The sequence below is a fragment of the Peromyscus maniculatus genome, chromosome 1, assembly GCF_049852395.1.
Source record: "Peromyscus maniculatus bairdii isolate BWxNUB_F1_BW_parent chromosome 1, HU_Pman_BW_mat_3.1, whole genome shotgun sequence".
Lineage (NCBI taxonomy): Eukaryota > Metazoa > Chordata > Mammalia > Rodentia > Cricetidae > Peromyscus > Peromyscus maniculatus.
In genome coordinates this window covers 110,934,465-110,959,634 of record NC_134852.1, presented here as the reverse complement: position 1 = coordinate 110,959,634, position 25,170 = coordinate 110,934,465, and the positions used below count along the sequence as shown (strand labels likewise).

Genomic DNA, 25,170 nt, shown 5'->3' with positions numbered 1-25,170 from the left:
TATTTTCATTTCTCTGCCTATTTTTAATGTTCTCTTTTGGACCTCTTAGAATGGGCAATCAGTTATTTTAAAGTCTTTATATCATAATTTAGCATAAATTACCTCTATGAGTCAGTTTGTAGTACATTTGTTTCTGTGGGTAATTGTTTATGTTGACCTGTTTCTTTATGGGTCTGGTTAACTGACTCTACACTGGATATTACACTTGCAATGTTATTAATAGGAACAAATTGAGGTCTGTCCTGAAGTATTTCCTACTGAAGCCAAGTACTGTAGCTGCAATCCAAGCACAGGAGAGATAGAGGCAGAAGGGTCAGCAATTCAAGGTCATTTTTGGCTACAGAGTAAGTTTAAGGCTACCCTGGGCTACATGAGGTCCTTTCTTAAAACAACAAGAACAGAAATGAAGGTGCATACCCTTATATAGACTCTTGTCTTCTCTTTTCATGGACACCTAAAATCAACAGCAGTCTCTTAGCTCGTTTTAGCCTAATTTTCAGGCCCCTCTACTGACTCAGATCTGGAACTTGGTCTGCCTTAGTTAGGAGTGCTGACACTGAATCCATGAGTAGTCATGTGGCAGCCCTTTGAACTATTATTCTTAAGTAGCAGTAGTGGACCCTAGATTTAATTTTTGCCTGTTTATATAGAAAAAGGTGATAAAGACTTATAAACCTTTTAGCTGCCTATCCTGAATAAGAAATTATGCCTCAGGCAAAAGTGTTCCTGAGTGGTAAAATTAGCTTTCTGAATTTCTGTATACATTCAGATAAGATCTAGAATTTTCTATTAGATTTTAACCTAGAAATTCCTGGCTAATTTGTTGAATATTTAACATCTTGACAATAATTTAAATCTATACTTTATTTTAGCTAGTTGTTGAGAAAATGTTCAAATTTTCTCATTTGTCATTATTAGAAGTCTATCATACAATAACGTACTATTTAGTTTTATTATGCTTAATGTATACATATTAAATGAGCTATATTTAGTCTACCTCCCAAATCAGTACTAAACATATTTTGCACATTGCTGCAGTATAGATGACATATATATGAATAAGTACAGGTGTGCTCTCACATATTACTACTAGATACTTAACATCATGTATCTTGAGGTACATGGATCATTTAAGGGTTTGTCCCAAGCAAGAAAAGATTTCAGTATACCAGGGATGTCCTAACACTGAAGTTAGCTATTAGAAATGCTACAGAACAAAGTTTTATTCTAAGCAGGAGCTTAAACAAGATGATATATTAAGACTGTTGACAACTAAGAGTAGCTAGTTTTACACTTTAATTACTAAACAGATTGATGGCCTGATGTACAACACATTATTTTGAAGAAAACAATAATAATAATTTTTTTCTTTTTTAAAAAACAAGACACAATTGTCATATTCTTTTGTTATCAAGCTATAATTATGAACTGATAATTAGAAATGTCTATATAATCACATTATATATCATCTTTATATATTTTATAAAAGTAAAGCTATTAAGCTTTTACACCAGTGCATTTTATGAAACAGGAAGAGTAAAATCAGGGTAAGGGCATGGAACAGAGTAGATGAGGGAATATGGGAAGGAATAAATATCTTTTGAAAAAGTTATATGGAAACCTATTATTGTGAAACATCTTACAATATATAAAAACACACACGCTAAAATGGAATCACACTTTAACAATGCAACACTGCCCCAACTGACACCAGAAGCTAACAAATAAGAAGTCCAGTGCCAAGAACAGGTTACTTTTGGAGTTGTTGGCCAGTGAAGTCCAATAGACCAATAGGTGTCTGTTAATCACTCTCTACTGCAAATAGAAATTGCATTATACGCTATTGTCACTGCTCTTGTTTACCCCCTAGTCCTTGATTTTATGTATAGACTTTATTGCTGAAGACATATTTAAATCACAGAATGTGGAGAAATAAAGCGGTATTGACCTAGAAGCTTCATCCCTACTGGCTAACTTTCACAGTGATGGAAGGTGCTATGAACACTACTGAAGGAAAAAAGTAATCGTCAATCATACCCAGTTGTGAACACCCTGAGTTCTGTTGGATGGTCTTTCTGTATGCTGTGAATATGTATTGCTACAACTGGTTAATAAATAAGCTGCTTTGGCCTATGGCAAGGCAGCTTAGAGGCAGGCAGGAAATCCAAGCAGAGAGACGGGGAGGAGAAAGGTGGGGTCAGAGGATACACCAGCCTGCCGCCCAAGGAGCAACAAGATGCCAGTAGACCAGTAAAGTCACAGCGACGTAGCAACATATAGATTAATAGAAATGGGTTAATTTAAGTTGTAAGAACTAGCTAACATAAGCAGGAGCCATAAGCCACATAGTTTGCAATTAATATAAGCCTCTGTATAATTATTTTATAAATGGCTGCGGATGGCAAAACTTCCCCCTACACCCTGAGACCTATAATAAAGACTGGCATGGCAAGACATGCTCACTGGTGCAATAATGACAAGAACATCACAGGTAACCAACACTTCCTAATTGGATTTAAGTCCCACTGCACAAGATTAAACCAATACCTGGCACCATTACTGGGATAAGAACCTATGGCTAGGCCCTAAGGGAGAACCTATTATACTATTATTCTGATAAATGGACACAGTCGTAAATCAACTTCTAATGACTTACCATTATACCCATAGATCAATGCAACTCCCAATTCTCATCTAAGAAATTTCTATTTGCAGTAGAGAGTGATTAACAGATACCTACAACTGGCCAAAGTGCAGAGAAGAAAAGAATACAGAATACTCAGCCCTAAATGGAACCTTACCCCCTCCTCCCAAGGCTCAGGGATCGTTGCAGCAGAGGGGGCAGAACAGGCATAAGAGCTCAAGGCAGTGGACGACGCCAGGGAAACGGTGTCTTCGGGACAGAGCTGTGCAGCGGCACTTGCGAACTCATAGCAGCTGCAACAACATACACAAGCCTACGAAAGCTCAGGCCAGACCGAATCCCAGCATGGGGACGGAGTTGGGCACGAATCCCACTCCTCGCTTTGGAACCGCTGGCAGTTGTTAGATGCCGGGAGGAAAGAGCTTTCTTTAAAAGGGTAGCTCCAGATAAACAGACCACTCTCCAGAGGAAGACCATATATCCGAGAATATTTGGGCAACACAAATGGGTCTTGATGTGTTTTTAAAAAAAAATTAAAAATAAAGGACACAAATTCACAAAGTAGGAAGGGTGTTGAAGTGGGGGTGGATCTGGGAAGTTAGGGGAGGAGGAGTGACTATGATCAAAATACATTGTATAAACCCTTAAAGAACTAATAAAAAAATTTTTTTTTAAAAAAAGAGAAAAACAGGGGGGAAGCTTAGATAAAAGCTATACATAAGATGTGTCCAGTATCACTGAAATTAGGGCTATTGCTGGTAGGTTTTTTTGGGGGGAGGGGGTAGCAGTATTAGGGATTAAACCAAGTTTTCTACTATTGTTCTACTATTGAGCTCTACCTGTCCCCCCACTAAAAAACTTTTTTTTTTAAGAAGGATTACACTAAGTTGCCCTAGCTGGCCTTGAACTTCTGCTCCTCCTATCTCAGCCTCCTAAGTACCTGGCATGAACCACCAGGCCTAGCATCACAATAGTTTTGTTTTGTTTTGTTTTTTAGTTTTTGGTTTTAAATCAGAAATATTTTTAAGATGGCCAATGGAAAATTGTGATTTACCAAATAAAATATTACATTATTGGTAAAGTTAGAATTATATCTTCCATGATAAAAATTATATGAAGAAATTAAAAAGATGATCTGAGAGGGAAAATGTGGAATAAATAAAATGTGGTGATATACTGTGTATCCCAATAAAGCCTACCTGGGGATCAGAGGACAGAGCCAGCCACTAAATTAGACACAGGGGTCAGGCAGTGGTGGCACACACCTTTAATCCTATCACTTGGGAAGCAGAGATCCATCTGGATCTCTGTGAGTTCAAGGCCACACTGGGCTACATGAGAGAAACAAAACCAGGCAGTGGTGACACACGCCTTTAATCCCAGGAAGTAATGTGGCAGGACACAGAAAGGTATATGAGGCGTGAGGAAACAGGAACTCACTCTCTTTAGACTAAGGATTTCGTAGAGGTAAGAACTTGTGGCTGGCTTGCTCTGCTTCTCTGATCTCTCAGCTTTAACCCCAATATCTGGCTCTGGGTTTTCTATTAATAAGACCATTTAGCAATTCATGTTACACTTTTTCTTTCTTTTTTCCTTGTTTGAGATAGTTTCACTGTGTTCTTCAGGCAGACAGGAAAAACCTGAGTTCACCTGATCCTCTCACCTCTGTCTCCAAGTCACCAGGGCTATAGGTGTACTATGCTTGCTGAAGCTTATTTCTTCATGATTAAATAAATTTTAAAAAGTCAATGACCCATTAGAAAAGTTAAAATCTATGAAGATAGTTTGCAGAAAAGCAAGTAAAGTATATGAAAACATACTCAGGCTCATTTTTAAGAAATACAGGGATTACAACAAAAATATAGTTTTTGTTTTTTATGCTAGCAAAGAAAAATACTTGATACTGAACTGTAGAATCAAGAATTTGAGAAAGTTAAGACTCCATCTCCCCTGTGCTGGGATTACAGGGTTGGGTTACCACACTTGGCTGCTTCTACACTGTTTCAATGGAACTGGCAATTCACACTGCTAACAAAGTCTTAGTAGACACACATCATGTTGATCTAATAAGGAAATAAATATTTCTAATGAAAAAGCATCTGGGAAAGCAAAGACTTTTACATATTGTGGGCAGAAGAATAAATCACCCACTATGGAGGTGATTTGGCAAAATTTTGTCAAAGTTTAAATGCACGGAAACCTACTCAATAATCCAATTTCTGAAAACTGATACCAGAGAGACACATAGATGTGTCTGAAGTTAATAGCAAAATAAAAAGGAGAAAAGAAACATAAGTGCCTATCAGTTATGACTGGATAATTAATTTGGCCCATCAATGCACTAAAATTCTATCCAGCTCTTAAGTGAATGGAGCACTTCTACATGTACAGTGATGAAAAGTATTTTAAGTGGGAAAAAGCAAAAGGTGAAACACCAGTCGGGTACAGGCTAAGGTTCTAGGAAAATATATACAAATACTGCCTAATGTTTCTGGATTCAAAAGAAATTGGTTATAGGAAGTCAACAGAGACAGTAGTAGTCAAGTACCTTTCATATCTATGTGTAAATGGCCTGTTCTAAGGAACTAATAGTTTTACAGAATGGAAGGCTGGGTGTGGTGGCACACATCTACAATCTCGGCACTGGGGCACTGGGGAGGCTGAGGAAAGAGGACCCCTAGTTTAAGAGCAGCCTGGGTTACACAGCAAGTTCAAGGGCAGCCTGGGCCACATGGAAAAATCCTGTCTCCAAAAAAAACAAAACAAAACAAAAAAAAACTATGTAGGATAAAAAATGCTGTTAAGTGCAGAAATGTGGTAAACAAAAAAAATCAAGTAAACTATGGCAAGGAAGCATAAGGCAAAGAAAAATAAGAATTTCTAAATGGGAAAAGAGAAAAATATTAAGGATATAAGATTATAATTTAAATTATTTACATTAATTTTGTGAATATAATTATAGACATCAAAGATTTGACTATTCACTGGAGCCAAATACTATCTAGTAACTTCTCCTAAACCTTCACAACTATGTAAGGGATAAAGGTCAAGATCACAACTGCTGCTAGGCATAGTGCCTCATGCTTTCAACCCCAGCACCCAGGGGCAGAGGCAGGCAGATCTGAGTCCAGTCAGAGCTACACAGTGAGACCCTGTCTCAAAAGCAAAAAACAACAAAATCACAATTGGCATTAGCCTTTCTAAAGTAGCTCCGTGGAGTCAAGTCCAGAGGCGCCTCCAGGACATCTGTATCTAGCCACATGTTTTCTGCACAGGTCTGAACTGCCAACATTTGAAGAGCATTTAGTACTGGACAGCGTTCCAGGCATTACACTACAATAATTGCTTTCTTTTTAAACTTTTCAAAGATGCTGGTGGGTTCAGGTGCAGGCTGTATCTGGAATATGAACCTAACCATCTGTCATCAGGCAATGGAAGCCCTCCAACATCCAAATGAGTACTACTAACTAGGATCATACTGAAATAAAACTTACTTTTGTAGAACACTAAGACCTGACTGCATAAAAATCAGCGTACTTACTAAGCTCTACCATGAAAATATGGAGCACACAAATCAAACTGTGACCAGTTTTGAAATTTCTATACTAAAGTAGGATGACTCATAGGATCTCAGATCTTTGTCTATAGTTCATTAAAAAAATATGTAGTTTTAACATTCATTTAAATATTAAACACCAGGGATAAAAATCTAGACAGTCAGGTGTTTACTGAGTAGTCTTAATTAAATAATGGGTTCTTTGACAGCATTATGAAGTTAGTTGTGTAAAAATTAAAATATCATCTAATGACCTTAAGGACAAAATAACTCATATGTAAAAATATTTGTGGTCTTTTTTTCCTTCTGACACCAAATATGTGGTGTTAGAACAGGCACTTAGAAGCTGCTTTTGCTACAATGTATTAGACAATAGCCAGCAGGATCACTCCCTGACCAGACTGCTTCATTATGCATATTTTCCTTATGCATAATTCTTTCCCTACTTAAACCTAAACTATTATTAATACCTTGATTTGTATCTGTTCCTTTTGTATGGTGGTATGAATGAGAATGCCCCCATCCCCACCCCCATGGGCTCATCTGTTTCAATACTTGGTCCCAGTTGGTAGAATTCTGTGCAAAGGATTGCAGTAAGAAGTGTGTCACAGGGGCAGGTTTTGAGGTTTCAAAGCCCACAACATTCCCAGTGTCTCTTTCTCTAGTTATGTGTTAAGGTGTAGTAAGCTCTTATCTACTGTTCGGCACCATTCATGCCTGCTGCCATACTTCTCTAACCATTAAGGTCACTGACTAACCCTGCAAGCCCAAATTAAATACTTTAAAGTTACATTGGTTATGGTTAACCACAGCAATAGAAAAGCAACTAATGCCATGCAAATTGATTAAAATCTCTGTTTTCCAGCATCACTTGTCTCTTGTAACTGGTGAACTGAGACAGGTAGTCTAGTCTGGTGGGACTACCAAAGCCAGGGCTTTTGCCCTCAAGTTCCAGTTTACAGTATCTTTCCCAATATCCATCCACTTCTCTGTCTTTAAACTGAGTATTCATGATTTAATATAATTCTGCCACTATCTACTCAGCTTGAAATCAGATCTTAAAAGTTACGGAGTTTAGTCCACAGTACTGCCTTACTTTGGAATGCCCAGTGCGAATTCTGGGCTACTCATACTTCTAAAGGAAAGATTATAGAACCATAAAAGGGAGTTCTCATTGACCAGCTCCTCATGTTCAAAACTTTTCTAGAATGCCTCATAAAACTCAAGAGACTAGTTTAGTTCACCAGCTTATTATAAGACAACTCAGGAACAGGCAAATGGAAGAGATGAATAAGGCCAGATGTGGGGGAAGGAGGATGGGGCACCCATTCTCTAGCTAGGCGTTCTCCCAGCACTCTGGATCCAGGTTCAAGAGTTGTTACAGAGCCCAATTTCTAGCCCCCAACCTTCCTTCACCAGAGGTCAGCAGTTAGTGAGAGGCAGAAAGTCCACCTGGTCATTCTGGTGGCTGCCTTTTCTAAGGCTGTCTAGGGGCTCCATTGAATCATAAACTCAGATGTAATCAAAAAGGCTGTTATGAATAACAAAGGACACTTCAATAACTCAGGAAATTCCAAAGGTTTTAGGGACACTGTGCTAAGAACCAGGGACAAAAACAGATAGATTTCTCATAATATAATACCAGATGACAAGAAATCTGAAGCCAATGAAATATACGTGTGTTTTTGTATATTTACATATATATGCATATATCTTAGACTACAAAGAATAGAAAAAAACTTTCTGGTTCTCTAATGGACAGCTATAATTAAAAATAGAAAAAAAAACAAAAGGAAAAAAAAACCCTAGTTAAGGTATAAAGAAAAAAAGACACAAAAATGACAGCATATTTTTAAGATGAAATGATTTGTCATACATACAAATCCAGAAAATCTGGAATTAGTGTTGGGCTTCTGGATCAATATATAAAAGCTAATCACATTTCTGTATTTCAGCAAGAGGAATTTTAAATGTCATTAAAAAAATTAGCTTCCTATAAGGCAAGTAAACTCCAGCTGTATCTGAATAGCTCGGCCTAGTCTCAAACTTGCTACATGGTTGAGTGTGACCTTCAACTCCTGATCCTCACACTTCCATCTCCCAAGTGCTGGGATTACATACATGTACCACTATGACCAGGTTCAGCCCTACCTGCCCTAAAAACTTCAAAGCTGCTCAGGGAGACTCCCATCCTGCCACCAACATCTGGAGGAGACTCCCAACCAGTCACAGATGCCTCAAATATACTTTATTTCAATGGCAGGACCCACTGATACTGCCATGGCAACCACCATAGCTGAGGCTTTTATTTAACTTCCTTTCATCCATGTTGGCTTCAGATAAGTTTCTACAGTTACTCTACATAACTTTATCCATAGCTGCCCCACCTCCTCCCAGATGTCCTAAATTTGGTCTGGAAGGAGCAACTCTCAAGGCATGTAACACATGCACATGTGTGTATGGCTGTATAAGCAATGCTCCTTTCATTCTCCTCTGAGCAGCCCCAAATCTCTCTCTTGTCCACTTACCCGCTGATACTTCAGCTCTGGCTCCAGCCTCATCTGACTAGTGCTGCCTACTTTTGATCTGTATCACAGGCTGAACCTGTAAATAGGAAAAGCAGGCAACTCCTGAGCTCTCAGTCCCAGACATACCCAACAGCAGCAGCTAGAAGGTGCCTGAAGAGGTCCAGAGACTACTTGAGTTGAGACTGACTACAAAAGTGCTAAGAAGGCAAGAGACAGTTAAGGGCTAAGACTGCAGAAGGCCAAGGACTGCGAAGAGCCAAGTCCAGGGAAGAACTGCAAGACCCAAATACTAGAAAAGTTGTAGAAAGTTGCAGTTACTAGCTCTGGCTGCAAAGGAGCTAAACATTAGGGAACCCTGAATGCCGATGCACTAAGCTCAAGGTTATAGCACCAACTGCTGGGTTCTGGGCTAGTAGCACTTAAGAGTCTAGTGTGGTTCTCAACCTTCCTAATGCTGCAACCCTTTAATATAGTTCTTCGTGTTGTGGTGACCCCCAAACACAAAATTATTTTCATTGCTATTTCATAACTATAATTTTGCTAGTGTTATGGATCATAATGTAAGTATCTGATATGTGACACCCAAAGGAGTCACAAATCCTGAGAGCAAATGATCTGAGAGTAGCAACAATCTAGCTTAGAGTTGCTGGCTCTAAGGGAATTATACCGATTTCTATTTGAAGCAAAAGAACCCTCAGCTGATTGACAACAATAGAGCCTATAATTAACTAATAACTAAAAAAAAAAAAAAAAAAAAAAGATAACCTATAGTGGCCAACACCAAGACATTCAAATGTTAGCATTAGCATACTAACAAGGATTTTAATGTGGCTTATATTATCACTCAATGACATAAGGAAAAGAGGAGCCATCTCAGAAGAGAAACAGACAATGCAAGATAATTTTCAATGTTAATTTCTCAAGTTTCAATCAACCCAAGAGTTGCTTGAGGTAGTTACTCTCATTTTTAAAATTCTTTTTAACCTATATACAAACTCATGCTCAGAGTAGAGCCAGTATTCTGAATCCACAATAGGCTTGAATTGCTGTGCCTTTTAGGGGCAATCCCCCTTCTCTAACCGGATTTAGCTGGAATTACACTCCATTTACTGTTGATCCTTGGCGGATTAATCTTACTGTGGTGTGTAATTATGATGAAAAAGATTGGAGTTGTGGCAGGTAGTTCTGAGACTCAGAAAGGCGGTTATCAAATTTTTACATTAATATGCTCATGGAACTTTTTAGGAAAATTAAATCATGAGATTTATTAACAAATTTACTTCTCTCTGTTTTTAAAATACAGAAAATGTGCCGGGCGGTGGTGGCGCACGCCTTTAATCCCAGCACTCGGGAGGCAGAGCCAGGCGGATCTCTGTGAGTTCGAGGCCAGCCTGGGCTACCAAGTGAGTTCCAGGAAAAGGCGCAAAGCTACACAGAGAAACCCTGTCTCGAAAAACCAAAAAAAAAAATACAGAAAATGCTAAACAGTTTCAATCTTGTTGAACAATAAGATCTTGTTAAATTTAAATCAGATCTTTTTAAATAAACAAATTACAGATGCATTTTAAATCCTCTGATCATATTCTATACTCTTTTTCCAGTACATATCTAGAATTTTCTCTGAATTTCCTTAAATTTTTGCTGTTGTTGTTTTAACTTAAAAATAATCCAATTCGGGCTGGAGAGATGGCTCAGAGGTTAAGAGCACCGACTGCTCTTCCAGAGGTCCCGAGTTCAATTCCCAGCAACCACATGTTGGCTTACAACCATCTGTAATGAGATCTGGTGCCCTCTTCTGGTGTGCAGACATACAAACAGAACACTGTATATATAATCAATAAATAAGTCTTTAAAAAAAAAAATAATAATAATCCAATTCCTTTTTAAAAAATCTTTTAAAATTATTTCAATGCCAGAAAACAAATCAAAACAAAATATTAATTTCTAATGTCAGTGGTTAATATATGATTTTTGAAAATGTAGGTACCTATTATCTGAATTCTAAATAGCATACAAAATTTTCAAAAGTTATAATTTCTTCACAAAACACAGTCAATAATACAATATGGCAAATATAGCTTTATCATGCTCTCTAAGTAGTTATTTTATACAAGAGTTGTTACATCTGTAATTTGTATAAAATTTGATTTATATTTATATAAGTGATCTAATCTTGTCACCCCAAATATCAAAGAAATATTACAAAAGTGTAAGCAAAAATTTTCAAGTAAGAGAGCTAATAGTGCACTACAATTGAGATAAACATGAACTCACTGTTGGCTTTGGCTTTGGGTGCTGGGGACTGAATCTGGGGCCGTGTGCATGCTAAACTAACGGGCTCTACCCTGAGCTATACGCCCAGCACTCAATCTGATTTTGTACTTTGTATGCCATGGGAAAAATATGTTTTATAATGCCATTGAGAATGCAAGCACTTTCTAAGTATTGAATCCTTAACATTGTTATATTTTGCAAATGTTTTATAAAGAGAAAATGAGAACACTACCAAGCATTTTCTACCACTAATTCATACATAATAGAGCAAAACATGATCCATATCCATCTGGATTTATCCATGTTTCCTCAACATTAGCTTCAGAGCTTTTCTGTATACTTTTTATTATTGTAAGTTGGGCTTACTGAGATATACTTTACACTTACACAACTAACAGTAAATCTGTCCTTTTAAGGGTTCGATTTAAACAAGTATATAAAGTCACACAACCAATATTACACTACAGTGTAGAGCTTATATATTGATCACAAAATATACAACTGCCATAGATCTCACATTAAAAGTCTTTGGCACAACGAAGTAAAAAAAGTAGATGCATATACCAATGTGTTTATATATTTATGCAGAGGTCCCTTTAATAGATGTAAATTTGTGCTATTCTTTCCACTTCAGTGCCAAAGTTAGCCACTACTCTACTGTGGTGGTTTGAAAGAAAATGGCCCCCAAAGGGAGTGGCACTATTAGGAAGGGTGGCCTTGTTGCAGGAAGTGTGTCACTGTGGAGGTGTGCTTTGTGGTCTCTTTTGCTCAAGCTTCCCTCAGTGTGACTATCAACTTCCTGCTGCCTTCTAGTCAAAATGTAGCCAGTACCATGTCTACCTGCATGCTGCCATGCTCCCTGTCATGATGGTAATGAACGAACCTCTGAAACTGTAAGCCACCACCTCAAATGTTTTCTTTGTAAGAGTTGCCATAGTCATGGTGTCTCTTCACAGCAATAAAAACAAAACAAAACAACCCCCCCCCAAAAAAAAACCCTAAGACACCTATTGATAGATTTAAAAAGTACAGAACTTATAGTCAGGCTGTGGTGGCACACGCCTTTAATCCCAGCACTCCGGAGGCAGAGTCAGGCAGATAGATCTCTGTGAGTTCGAGGCCAGCCTGGTCTACAGAGGGAGATCCAGGACAGGCACCAAAACTGCACAGAAAAACCCTGTCTCGAACAAACAAACAAACAAAAAAGTATAGAACTTGAATGCCCTCCAAAGGTCTGTGCGCTCAAGGCTTGGTTTCCAATATGGCACTTTTGAGAGGTTGTACAAATGTTAAGAGGTGGAGCCCAGTGAGAGGTCTTTGGGTCACTGAGGTTTTCCTTTAGAGAAGGGTTCTGATCCCTCTTTCTTCTGCTTCTTGTCCACGAGGTGGGAAGTTTTACTCCATCTGCTGTCTTCCCACAGGCCCAAAGAAGCAAGGCTCTGTGGTAGTGTGAATGCAATTGGTTCCCATAAGCTCACAGCAAGTGACACTATTATGAGGTGTGGCCTTGTTGGAATAGGTGTGGTCTTGTGGGAGGAAGTGTGCCACTGTGGAGGTGGGCTTTGAGATCTCATTCATATATGCTCAAGCCACGCCAGTGAGGAGTTCACTTCCTGTTGCCTTCTGATCAAGCTGTAGCAAGTACCATGTCTGCCTGAATGCTGCCATGCTCCCTGCCATGATGATAATGGACAAAACCTCTGAAATTGAAATTCACCACCTCAACTAAATGTTTTCTTTGTAAGAGTTGCTGTAGTCATGGTGTCTCTTCACAGCAACAGAAACCCTAACTAAGACAATCTTCGAAACTGTGAACCCAAATAAATCTTTTTTTTCTTTATAAGATGAGTATCCATAGTAATTTGTCATCATGATATAAAATGGACTAACACAATTAGCATTCAGAGTTTTAAATTTTTTTTACTGCATAAAAGTGAAACATTCCAATGAAAAAAAAATTATATAAGAAAATTCTGTAGCAGAGAAAAAACCACTTACATCAAGAGATTTTCTAACAAGGTAAGCTTTGGTTAGCTGAAAACTAAAATGCTTTTGTACCTGAGAAAATATTTTTCATTTACAGTATTATGGTCTCTGTACTCTTTGGGGCATTAAAATATGATCATTTTCATACTTTGGTAAGATACTGTGATGTTTAATCTTGTCAACTTGATGGGGTTTGGGATCACCTAGGAAACACATCTTTATTTTGTGTTTATATAGGCATTTCCTGAGCTATGTAAATAAAAAGGAAGAGGCAAGTTAAGCATTCATCTGTCCACAAACATGACGTGCCAGCTGTCTCATGTTCCCGATACTGTGCCTTCCTTGTCATGATAGATATACCTCAGAGAAATGTCAACATAAGCTCTCCTCTCTTAAGTTCCTGTTGACACATATCTTGTCACAACAATGAGAAAAGTAACTAATATAAGTGCTTATTCAATTATTTACTTGAAAAGATCCTATACAGGATTGGTAGCAAAGCTCATGCGGGACCCCTGGCTCCTTTGCATCAGAATAAATCGCTTTCTATTAACTCCAACAGCAGAGGGCAGCAGCCTCGGTACTAACTAGCAATTTCAACAGCCATTAGGAAGGTGGAAAGCATCATGAAACAAAGCACACAGGCCAAACCCCAAAGTCACTGTGTGACCTGTTGATATGTAACAGTTTTCTCTGAGACTGAAACATTCCACCCTGCAAGGAAGCTCCTCAAGCAGGTGGGTAAAAAATTTAAAAACATTCCATGAAACTGACCAGTAAGCAAAGCCTGGCTGCAAAGAAGACTTTCCCAAGAAGACTCCAAGACCAGACCAGCTGCTTGGAAGAAGCAGAAACCAGCCAAGCTGCTGGAGGAGGTTTAGAGGAACTGAGGCACCTAGAAGGAACACTCTCCAACAGTAGGGTGCAGGCTGTGCAGAGCGCTTCAGTTTCCCAGGTTTGTGAGCTGGGATGGGCTTGGTGATGCAGCTGTCTTTTGAATCATTTCTACTCCTGTAAGTAACCGCAGTGAAACCCACTGGTTCACCACATTGGACTTTGATGGGATCCGTACTTTGGTCTGTCATGGGACTCCTATCTGGGGTATCTCTCTGATAGAGATAGGGGTCTGCTCTAAACCTTATGAGTTTGGTCTCCCCGGGAAGTTTTGCCACACAACACCTATACCTTTGTTGTGCCATCAAAATGAAATCCTATCCACAGCATGGATGAATAATGAGGGCCGTGCTGATATAAGCCAGTTACAAAAGACAAACACTTGGACTCCACTCATATAAGGTACCTAGAGTAGTCAAATTCTAGAAACAGAAAGGAGAATGGCGGTTTTCAGGGGAAAGAGGAAGAAACAAGTTATTTAATGGGCATCGAGTTTCAGCCTAGCAAGATGAAAAATTCTGAAGGTCTGTTCCACAAGAATGTGAATATTTTATGGAAACTAATGAACTATATAATCCTTAAAAATGATCAAGATGGTTACTTTTATGCATATTCCACCATAATTATAAAAATTAAATGCTATGTTCTATCTTCTGGTTGATCATCAAAAGAGAAAATAGTATAATTACTAGGTTAAGATGCTCTAAATAATGCTTACTTTAGACTCTTTTGACACACCCCTGTGCTATCTGAAAAGAATCCAAACAGTTTCTTACTTAAGCTTCACCAATTAATTATTCAAGATCAGGGCATGTTTTAATTTGTTTCATTTTTGGTCAATAATTTACTAACTGAGGTCAGGGTGGCTAGGCAAGCACTAGACCACTGAGCTACACCCTCAGCCCTACTTCCTTCCTTCCTGCTTTTGCTGGCCCTCCCACTCTCTTTCCCTTCCTTCCTTTCTTTATAGGTGACTGCTTAATTGCTTTTCTGACACTGATAGAAATGACAAGCCATTCACATCACTAACACCTTAAAAAAAACAAAACAAAAAACACCATTGACATTACATTCTATTATTTCTTGATGCACACTGTGGATCTAGAGCATAACTTACCAGCCAGGATTTCTTATTCCATGTCAAACATTTCTCTTATTTTTTTCTGTTTCTTCAACTTTAACTTGTGTGTGTGTGTGTGTGTGTGTGTGTGTGTGTGTGTGCATTTGGTAAAGGGGGGATCACTTTTTCCTTTAACTTTTTTCCTTTCATTTCCTAGAGCTCATTCTTGTTTCTGGTTGATTTTTCACACTATCTTTTCTTATTTGATGATGAAATAGTTCTCTATTTTTAATTTATAATTTTGAGGTTTTTATGTTCTCCATTGTATCTCTTTTTATATATGTACCTACTGCTTTATCTTTTTGTTCATACAAACTGTTTTCTTCATATAGATGATACTTAGTTATTAATCGCCACCGATTATTCCTGGGACATTGGTATGATTTTCTCTGTTTTGTATACACAGTATGTTTTCTGCCAACATCTTCTTAACTAGAATGGTCAGCTGGGATTTCTATGTCTGCAAGTTATTGTTCTGTGGATCTTATTTACACAGATTAAATTATTTAATTTTTCAAAAGAATAAAGAACTAGTAATATAACTATCAAACATTGGAACGTGCTATAGTCTAAATGTGGCCTGTACCTCAAGGCTTCCCATATCAAAGGCTTGGCCCTCAGTGTGGAGGTACTGAGGTAGCAGAACCTTTCAAGGGTTGGGTCCGAGGGGGAGGTAACTGGGTCACCACCAGAGGCATTTCCCTAGGGGTTCTGTGTATGAGTTCTAACAAGAATAAGCTGTAGTTTACAGGAGAGAGGAGAAGAGGTTAAGGGGAGAGAAGAACATGTAAAAAGCAAGGCTTACCCCTCCCTGCTCTCTGGCTTCCTGCCTCACTATGTAATCTTTTTTACATATGCTTCTGTCAGGATTCCATCAGCCATGAGGCTCTAACTAGAAGCCAAACAAATGTGGCTGCTGATCTCATACAAACTGAGCTAAGCAAACCCCCCTTCTTTAAACATGACCCAGGCTCAGGTACTTACTATAGCAATGTAAGACTAAATAAAGGAAGCATAGAAAATTAATTCACAGTCTTTTTGTTCTGGTCAATTTGTGTTGAAAAATATTCTATAGTTAAACATCTGAAAATTGCTGGCTTTGACTGATGTCCTTTTTTATTTCCTTTTCCAGTCTCTTTATAGACATAGATATAACCTATCTTCAGCTTCATATTCTACTCTTTCTTAATACAGATCTACATTCGGAGACCAGAATGCTCTACTCACTATTTCTTAAATTGCCATTGCTAATTCCTGCCTCCACATTGCTGTCAATATATAAGACCTTTGTGTTGCTGTTACAATCAGCAGAGCACCTCTGCCTTGTGTCCCAGTTCTTTAAAAAAATATATATATATGTATATATACCCTATCTACTCATCCATGCTTTACCACTGCTTAATATCTTAGATATATGATTGCTTACAGAGTTAAAATTCACATTGGAACAGAATCAACGGACAGTTGTGAGGTTAAAGAACCTTGATTTTTAGGCCAGGGCTGCTTGTCTATAATTTGACAGTGCATGAAAGCACTGAATGAAAGAAACAGGAAGGAGCCTTACCTAGAGCAGAGGAGAGCATGGTGGTGGTAGAGTTATCTGTGCACAGCTGATAGGAGAACTCCTTGATCCATGGACCTAGTGGGTTATAGTAGTAGCACAGCCCCATTCAGGGATGTATGCACTTACATGTCACAAGCTGATGTGGTTAATCTTATATATTTGACTCCCTGTGATTTGGCTTCATGATCACCAAAAATCTTTGGATTATTTGGCTTCCCTACGGTGTATCTACCAAATGCCTGGATTAGAAACAAATCTACTTGACTCTTCATCTATACCATAAACCATAAGTTAATAAAACTGTGTTCTTAAATCAGCCATCAGTTTTTATGACCTTGAGCTGAGTGGCTAAGGAAGCTAACATACTAAACAAAAGCCTGGATACAAGTAGGAAGTCAGAGCCAAGTCCCCACTGCAGCTACACAAGAGTACCCTAGCCCCAGTAAATCTGGTTAAAAACAAACCAAGAGCCGGCGGTGGTGGTGCACGTCTTTAATCCCAGCACTTGGGAGGCTGGGACAGGTAGATCTATGTGAGTTCAAGGCCAGCCTGGTCTACAAAGTGAGTTCAGGACAGCCAGGACTACACAGAGAAACCCTGTCTCAAAACAAAACAAAAACAAACAAACAAAAAAGAAAACCAAGCATCTCACTCTCTTTAGGCTGACCTAAACTCACTATGCAGCCCAGGCTGGCCTCAAACTCTAACTGCTCCTCCTGTGTCAGCCTCCCAAGTGCTGAGAGCATAGCTAAGAGTCACCATGCGGGGCCTGTCTTCTTGTACTATTTTCTTTTTGGCACTTACAGACACTCTTACTTGCTGAAGGCCACTAAAGATATACTAAAGCTCTTCTACAATCTGGTCTTCACATACCTTTCCAAAGATTTCTCTCTATGTACCCTAAGCTCTGGCAGACACAAACTATTAACTACATACATTCAAGCTTCCATCTTTCCAATTCTTAGTCTTCTATCTTGGCAAATCTGAATGTTAACTAATTGAGAAAGTTCAACATGAATATTTTTTTAATGGAGACTTTTCAATATATCCTAAGCCACCAAGGCTAAAATTAATAATGTTAATGACTATGGCAAATAGCAAATTACCCTAAGACCAATTTGTAACTTATTTCATGCCTCATCAGTCTTCAAGAATCAGCAGCATTATCAGGGTTCCTTAATTGGTATTAATCAGGAGTTGAACTCAGACTCTCTGCATTAAAAGACTGTATGTACTGTCAATGTGCAATGAAACACTTAAATTTCATTTTGTACTCTAAATTTCAGTGGCCTCGGACTTAGCCTAGCTTACTTACAGATTGATATATCTATAGAAGATAAACCTTTGTTTCTCAGATAAAAGCATTATTCTCCATTAAAAAAGAGATCAATAATACACAATCAATAACATCATTTAAATGTGGTCTTCTGTTAAGGCACTTATTACTTGTTCTTTATATTTTATTTGGGAGCCTTTGTTTTCTCTCCTCTTTTATGTTCATTGAGGTCTATATTTATTTCATCTTTCTCCTTCAGGCTTTTCCTGTTCTTTTTATGTGCATTCCATGTTCTCATAAAGTCTTCTTTGAAGCCAGGAGGTGGTGGCACACGGCTTTGATTCCAGCACTCAAGAAGCTGAGGCAGGAGGATCTCTGTAAGTTCAAGGTCAGCCTGGTCTACAGAGTGAGTTCCAGGACAGCCAGGACTACACAGAGAAACTTTGCCATGAAATATCAAAAAAAAAAAAATAAAAATAAAAAAATTTTAAAGAAAAGGTTTCTTTGACCATCCCACTCCACAGATCACTCTCACTTTTGAACTCCCATAAGAACTGAATGCCGTAACCTCTTATTGCTACTGTAACTGTTGTATTATTGTTATATGCATTTTTCAGTTCTTAAATATTTCTATATCTCAGCAGTATCTGGGCATAGCACAGACAATAAGTATTAATTTATTTCATTCAACAGGGACATTCATTAGGAAAAACGTAGTCAAAGCTGATACTGAAAGAGAAAAGAGTATTTTTAGTGTGGTCCACAGATCAGCAATACCGGTATCAATCCCCTGGAAGCTCTCTAAGGCTGGCTGTCAGGCCCCACCCTAGCCATCTGGTCAGAAACTGCCTTTTAGGATTCCCAGATGATCTGTTAGCACTTTCAGGTTTGAGAAACTGTTGTTCAGACTCTAGAAGAATGATTAGAACATTTAAGATATATATATATATATATATCTTCTAATCATTCTTCTAGAGTCTGAAATATATATATATATATATATATATATATATCTCCAGTAACCCCCAAATACTTCACTGTCATTGCTTATTTGTTGGGCTTCCTTATCTACTAACTGAAGGCTTACTGAGGGCAAGAATTCCTTCTATCTTTCTCACCACCAGTGTTTCCTGACCGGCCTAGAACACTCAGTATTTGTTTGTTTTCTCCTTCTTGAATGCAGAAAAAGAAGAAAAAAAAAAGAAAGAAAGAAAATAAATTGTTTCAGAAAGCTAATTTAGGTAGTTCTTTTGTATAACACAATCTCACATACTGCCATACAAACCCCTAAATTCAGTTACCCAGTTTAAAATGGACTGCTTTCTCTGTGTCAGCAGCTGTTATATATGTACTTGACAAAGCAAACACCTGATTACCATCTTGTCCTCTGAGAGCCTCCAGGGGCTTCTTTTACAGGTGAAAAGGCTACATTTTAATTCTGGTTTTCACCCATCCACCCAATATGCCTGCAGAAGGAGTGGGAGAGAACAGGAAAGATGGCAGGGCAACACCAATTCTGAATTTCTAAATACTGGTCAGGATCTGCCTTTTAAGATTCCCAGATGATCTGCTGGAACGTTATGGTTTGAGAAGCAATGGTGTATGTAGGCTCTAGAGGAAAATAGGCTATTCAAAATGTACATGACCACGATTCTTTGAACAGAATACTTCAGAAAATAACGGCCAGCAGAGGACTGAAATAAGAGGAGAGCCCTTGTCATTTCCAAGAGCAAAAGGTGATACCAGAAAATAAGCGTGAAACAGGCCAGCGATTACCTAGCGACAGAGGGTGGAAACACACCAGCAGACCAACACCACAGCAGACAGTGGTTAGTAATAACGTCCACGAAACGTACCAGAAGCCACTTTCGGGTTCTGCAAAGAAGGAAGTCAAGGGAGAAAGGGGAAAGGAAATGGATGCGGAATATGCGGAGTACAACTTAGAATGATGAGGATCATGCGGATGAAGTATTTTGAGAATGAGAGATGATACACACCAGAAGGAAGAGGGTGACGGGAGTGGGTTGGAGTGTAGCCTATTGCAAAAGAAAGCTGCTGCAGATGTCGCTGCCCAGCCCAGCCCGCCCCTCCTGAGGGTGCAGGCAGCCCCTGCATAGGTGAGAGGCATCGCCCAACTCCGCTAGCCCTGCGGTGGCCGGTGCCATCTCCCCGGGCGCCTGCAAAGCCCTGGGTGGGTACCGGAAAGGGCGGATTGTGAGAGGGTGGGCAGGAAGAGGGGGACGGATGCCCGGGTGTCCAGGTACCCACCTTGTCCCAGCGCAGCCACTGCTCGATGGCCGTGTCTAGCTGGGGGTCCCCGGTGAGGTAGGGGGCGTGGAGCAGGTTCGAGTTCAGGTCACCATCTGCGTTCTCAGCCATGGCAGACACGCGGGTGTGCCGGCCCGAGGGGCGGGTGAAGACACCGAGTCGGGGGAGCTCTGGGCACGCTCACCAGGGTCCAGACGCCCCCTCCTTGCCGAAGGGCATCGGAGACCCACCGGGAGGCGTTCAGTCAGCACCGGCTCCTGCCGCAGCTTCAGCGAACCGGGAGAGAGGGCGGAGACTGCCGCTCAGCCTCCCAGTCGAGCAGCTCCGGATCTCAAGCTCGAGCTGACTGAGGCGGGCGTGAGGCGAGAGAACAACAACAGTCCCAGATGTCTGGGTCGCCGCCTTCGCCCGCGCCGCCTTAGGCCCCGCCCCCGCGCCGCCTGCCCCGCCCCCGCCCGCCGCTGCCGAGCCAAGCGCCCGAGGCATGAGGCGCGAGCCCGGGAGCGCGCGCGCCCGGAGCCTCCGCAGCGGCGCTTACTATCCGCGGAGGCGACGGGGCACGGCTGGCTTTAATTCTTTTGAACGCTCTGCCCCAGCTGGCTTTCCCCCCGCTACCCGCCCCACACTCGCACGTGGGTCTCCACCTGGTGTCCCAGTCGCCTCAAGCAGCCCGCCTCAGCCCTCACTAGCAGAGTCCCCCGGCGCGCACAGGCGCCACCCTCTTCGCCTGGAGGCTCCGGCTCGCTTGGCAGACCAAGGTGGCGCGCGTGAGGCCTCACGGGAGTTGTAGTTTTTCCCCTTTCCCGAGCTCGGAACGCCCGTTGCAATCCCTTTTCCTCAGACAGGAAAAGCACCACCCCAAGGCTGTTTGTTCCCTGATGCTCCGTCCCTTTGCGTCTTAATTGCGCTGCGCCCCTGCCAAGGAATGTCGTGAGGAAATACTTGCACCTGTTTGGTGCTTGACAGTTTGAGTTGTTTTCTGTCATTTCATCCACCCTGTGAGCGAGGTGGTATGTATATTCCATTCCACTTTGCACAGAGGGAACTGAGAGGAGAACGGAATTTTCTAAGCAGTAGTGTTCTAGAGAAATGAGTGAGGGTTCCAGCCTGTCACAGCGCCTCAGCTGGCAGTTGCTTTTGCTTGGCCGCACCAGCAGAGTAGAGGTAGGGAGAACAGAATGTCTGGAAAATAGGTAAGAATGTCAGAAGGATGGGTCGGCATTTAGCCCTATTTTAAGAATGAACAAACATCATAAAATACATAAACCAATAGAATTAGGGATACAGAGGAAAAAAAGAAATGGACTCCCCCAAATGGAAATAAGTTCTTCTCATCTTGGCCTCCTTTCTTCTATAAAATGTTCACCTTTCAGATCACATAACTTGAGGCCCGAGAAATACTGAAGACTTACTATGGAGCACTCAGTTTTCTTTATTTTTGAGATAGGGTCGGTCTTCCTCTGTAGCTTTGGCTAGCCTGCAACTTGATGTATAGGAGGCTGGCGTTGAACTCATAGAGAGCCACCTGCCTCTCCCCCTAGAGCGTTGGGATTAAAGTTGTACACCACCACACCCTACCATCTACCCTGACTTACTTGGTGTGGCATTCTTGGGGTGCACGTGATTAGATCGAGTATATTATAACTCTCCCTCATCAGCATTTTTGTTTTGTTTTGGTTTTTTGAGGTAGGGTTTATCTGTGTACCTCTGGCTGTCATGGAACTCACTCTCTAGACCAGGCTGGCTTCTATCTCACAGAGATCCACCTGCCTCTGCCTCCAGAGTGACTTAAGACCCGATCCTCACCAGCTTTTTGCTCTTGTAAGGAGCATGTAATATTTATAGTATGACAGTACAGTAATTCTTTTTTGTTTGTTTTTCAAGACAGAATTTCTATGTGTAGCCCTGGCTGTCCTAGAACTCGGTCTGTAGACCAGGCTGGCCTCGAACTCACAGAGATCTGCCTGCCTCTATCTCCTGAGTGCTGAGATGACAGTATAGTAATTTAAGAGTGCTTTTAGAGTGTTTTGAGGCTCACAGATAAAAGACATAGTAAGTCCAAAGTATTCCTTTCATTCTATTAAAGTGCCACTTGCTAAAATAAAATCCAGAGTACTATCATAAAAAATTGTACAGTTTCTGAAAAATAATATGCCTTAGTTGCAAGTTGCAGTTTTTGCCTTAAAAACCGAGTGCTTCTTTTAAGGGGTTAGGGGGTCTTTTAACCTCATAAGACCTGGGAAACAACTGTGTGTCCAAGGAAGAAATTACTTGTCCACTCTAATCAGAATTATTATCCATAACAAATATTAAACATTTACTATGTGTTAAGAATTATGATAGTTGGGCTAAAAAGATGGCTCAGCTATTAGAGCCTTGGCTCACAATCAAGAAGACAAGAATTGTTGTAGGAGCTGATGCTACAAGAATGTAAGTAATTGATTCAAGAAATCAAACCTGGGGTCGGAGTGATGTTTCAGTTGTTAAAGCTAGGCTAACAACCAAAATGCCAGGAGATAAAATCTAGAGAGATAGGACATGTGCGAGGATGTTTAGTCCATGATAAAGAGCAGGTGCTTGCTGAGAGAGTGGAAGTGGATTTGTCTGAAACAATCAATGGAAGGACCAAGCAGGAGGGACCTGCCCTGGGTTTCAAGAACAGAAAGTAAGTCAAGAAAAAAGTCAAGAAAATGGCATTTCAACCCCATTCATCAGTGATTCTCAAGTCCTACTAGGAGATTGTTTAAAGTATATCTTAGACTAGTGGACATAATTCCCAGAGGTTCTGAATTTGCATAAGGCCTCGGTAGCTCCATAAAAATGTCTATTGATTGTGACCTAGGTGGTCATAATTAAAGTACACATTAGGACAAATGTGTGGGTATCCTCTGGGAGCATATTAAGAAATGCGAATTTTCAGTACACAATAAAGTTCTACTAGAGGAGATTTACATTTTAGCAAGTCTAGTAATTTATATTTAAATATTGTAAGTAATAGTTCTTATGAGACAATTCTTTTTAAATACCAAGTCATAGTGCTGCATCAACAACTTTCAAGAGATGAAATTACATAGGACATGTAGTAAAGACAGGAGGAATACAGGCTTTAATTTACTATCTTTTCTAACCAGCCTTCCCTTACTTCATCAGTAAAATCCTAACTTATTAACTGGCTACCTGACTCTTACCCAGTGGGTCAGGCTTATTGTTTAGACACAACCCATCAACTCTAAGAACATTGTTTAAGTGTGTCCAGAAGGGTGGAGTCGGGAAAAGCTCAGAAGCTTTCCTTTCTATTGGGGTTTGTCCAAAGCATCCTGTGTCTTTACTGTGTTTTTATTTGGTAAGTTTGTCAACCTTGTGATTATGCAAGTGGGTTCTTGGTTCTCAGAATGGAAATACATTCTGAGAAATGAATTGTTAGGCAATTTTATCATCAGGTGACTATCACAGAGTGGCTATAATGTCACTATGTGATAAAATTGTGTGGGATCACCGTTATATAGGAGTCCTCCTTTGACACAAATGTGACATTGTACATAACTGTATAATATAATTAATATGTGTACATTTTGATTATGATGTATGCATATACCAATTGTATATGTTATCATACATAATTATGGTTTTGTTATTGCATTAGTCAACTTCCCATTACTGTGACAAAATGCCTAAAATAAATCAACTTATCAGAAAGAAAGGTTAATTTAGGCCTACAATTTAATAGACTTCAGTCTGTGGTCATTTGGCTGTGTTATTTTTAGACATGTGAAAAGGCACTGTTACAGCAGAGAGTACAACCTAGAGCAAAACTGCTCACCTCAAGGTAGCCAGGAAGTGAGAGCTAGGAAAAGGCTGGGGGTCTCATATGCACTTCAAGAACATGTCCCAGAGACCTAATCCTACCAACAGGCCCATCTCCTAAAGGTTTCACCACCCAAAACAGGCTGGGGTCTAGTCTTTGTAGAATAGTAAAGACATCTAAATTATGATACATATTTATATACTGGTATATATTATATAGCAATATATGTGATAGGTCATAATATGTAAGTATATGAAATTTATCCTTAAGAGCCAGATATGGTGGCTACATAATCACAGCACATAGGAAGTGGAGGCAGGAGGATTTGGAATTTATGGTAATCCTTGGCTACACAGAACTCATTGCCAGCCTAGACTACATGAGACCCTCTTTTCTTCCCTGTCTCAATCCCAAAACAAAACAAAAACCTAAATGGTTCAAAAATACTGTGTGTGTACATACATTATATATATATACATATATATATATGTATGTATATATGAAGCATACCTTATAATTAGGCAAATAATAAATGATAAAGCAAATGGGTAAAATGTTACTAATAAATCTGGGTAAAACAAACATGGCTATTCTTTGTGCTGTTTTTATGACTTTTGTCATTTTGAAAAATCTAATTAAAATACTGGAAGCTGTCGTTCTGTTATAGTAGCAAGAAATTAAATTTTGGGTATAATTCAGTAGTAGAGTATGTTACCTTGTGCATGTGAGGCCCTGGATCAGTAAAAGTATGTTTTATCAGTATCAGAAGGCCCACCTTCCCCAGTTTTATGTGTGCTTGGCGGGTTGAGGGCGTGGAACACACACACACACACACACACACACACACACACACAAAGAGTCTATAGCTGTAGTTCATCGAGGTGTCTGCTGACATGCACACTGTCTGGAGCCATACTGGTTACTGACAACACTGGAGGTCTGTCAGGTTTCTCTGAATACTCTTCATCAACAGTTACCAGAAAATCTGGTTGTGGTTATGAACCTGTAGCCTCCATCTAGGTTATCACATATCTGTTGTATTAGTCAGAGTTCTCTAAATAAATAGAATGAATATTGATTAATTTTACTTATTTATTTATTAGATTGGCCTACAGGATGCAGCTCAAACTGTCCAACACTGGCTGTTTCACACTAGAGAGGCAGAGGGTCTGATAATTGCTCAGTTCATGCAACTGAATGTCTCAGCAGCCCCAGGATAGCACCGAAGGACTCAAGGGTTCCTGGAGAATGGCTG

At 39.9% G+C, this 25,170-nt stretch overlaps 1 protein-coding gene across 1 annotated transcript in view; it reads right to left on the bottom strand.

Annotated features, from left to right (window-relative positions):
• Positions 1-20,557, bottom strand: part of Pgm2l1 (phosphoglucomutase 2 like 1) — a 52,370-nt gene extending 31,813 nt beyond the window's left edge. Inside the window, exon 1 of the mRNA XM_006982149.4 lies at positions 20,111-20,557. Within this exon, the coding sequence (XP_006982211.1) occupies positions 20,111-20,221 (111 nt within the window). The 5' untranslated portion in view covers positions 20,222-20,557. The remainder of the gene's footprint in view (positions 1-20,110) is intronic.
• Positions 20,558-25,170: the final 4,613 nt, after the last annotated feature.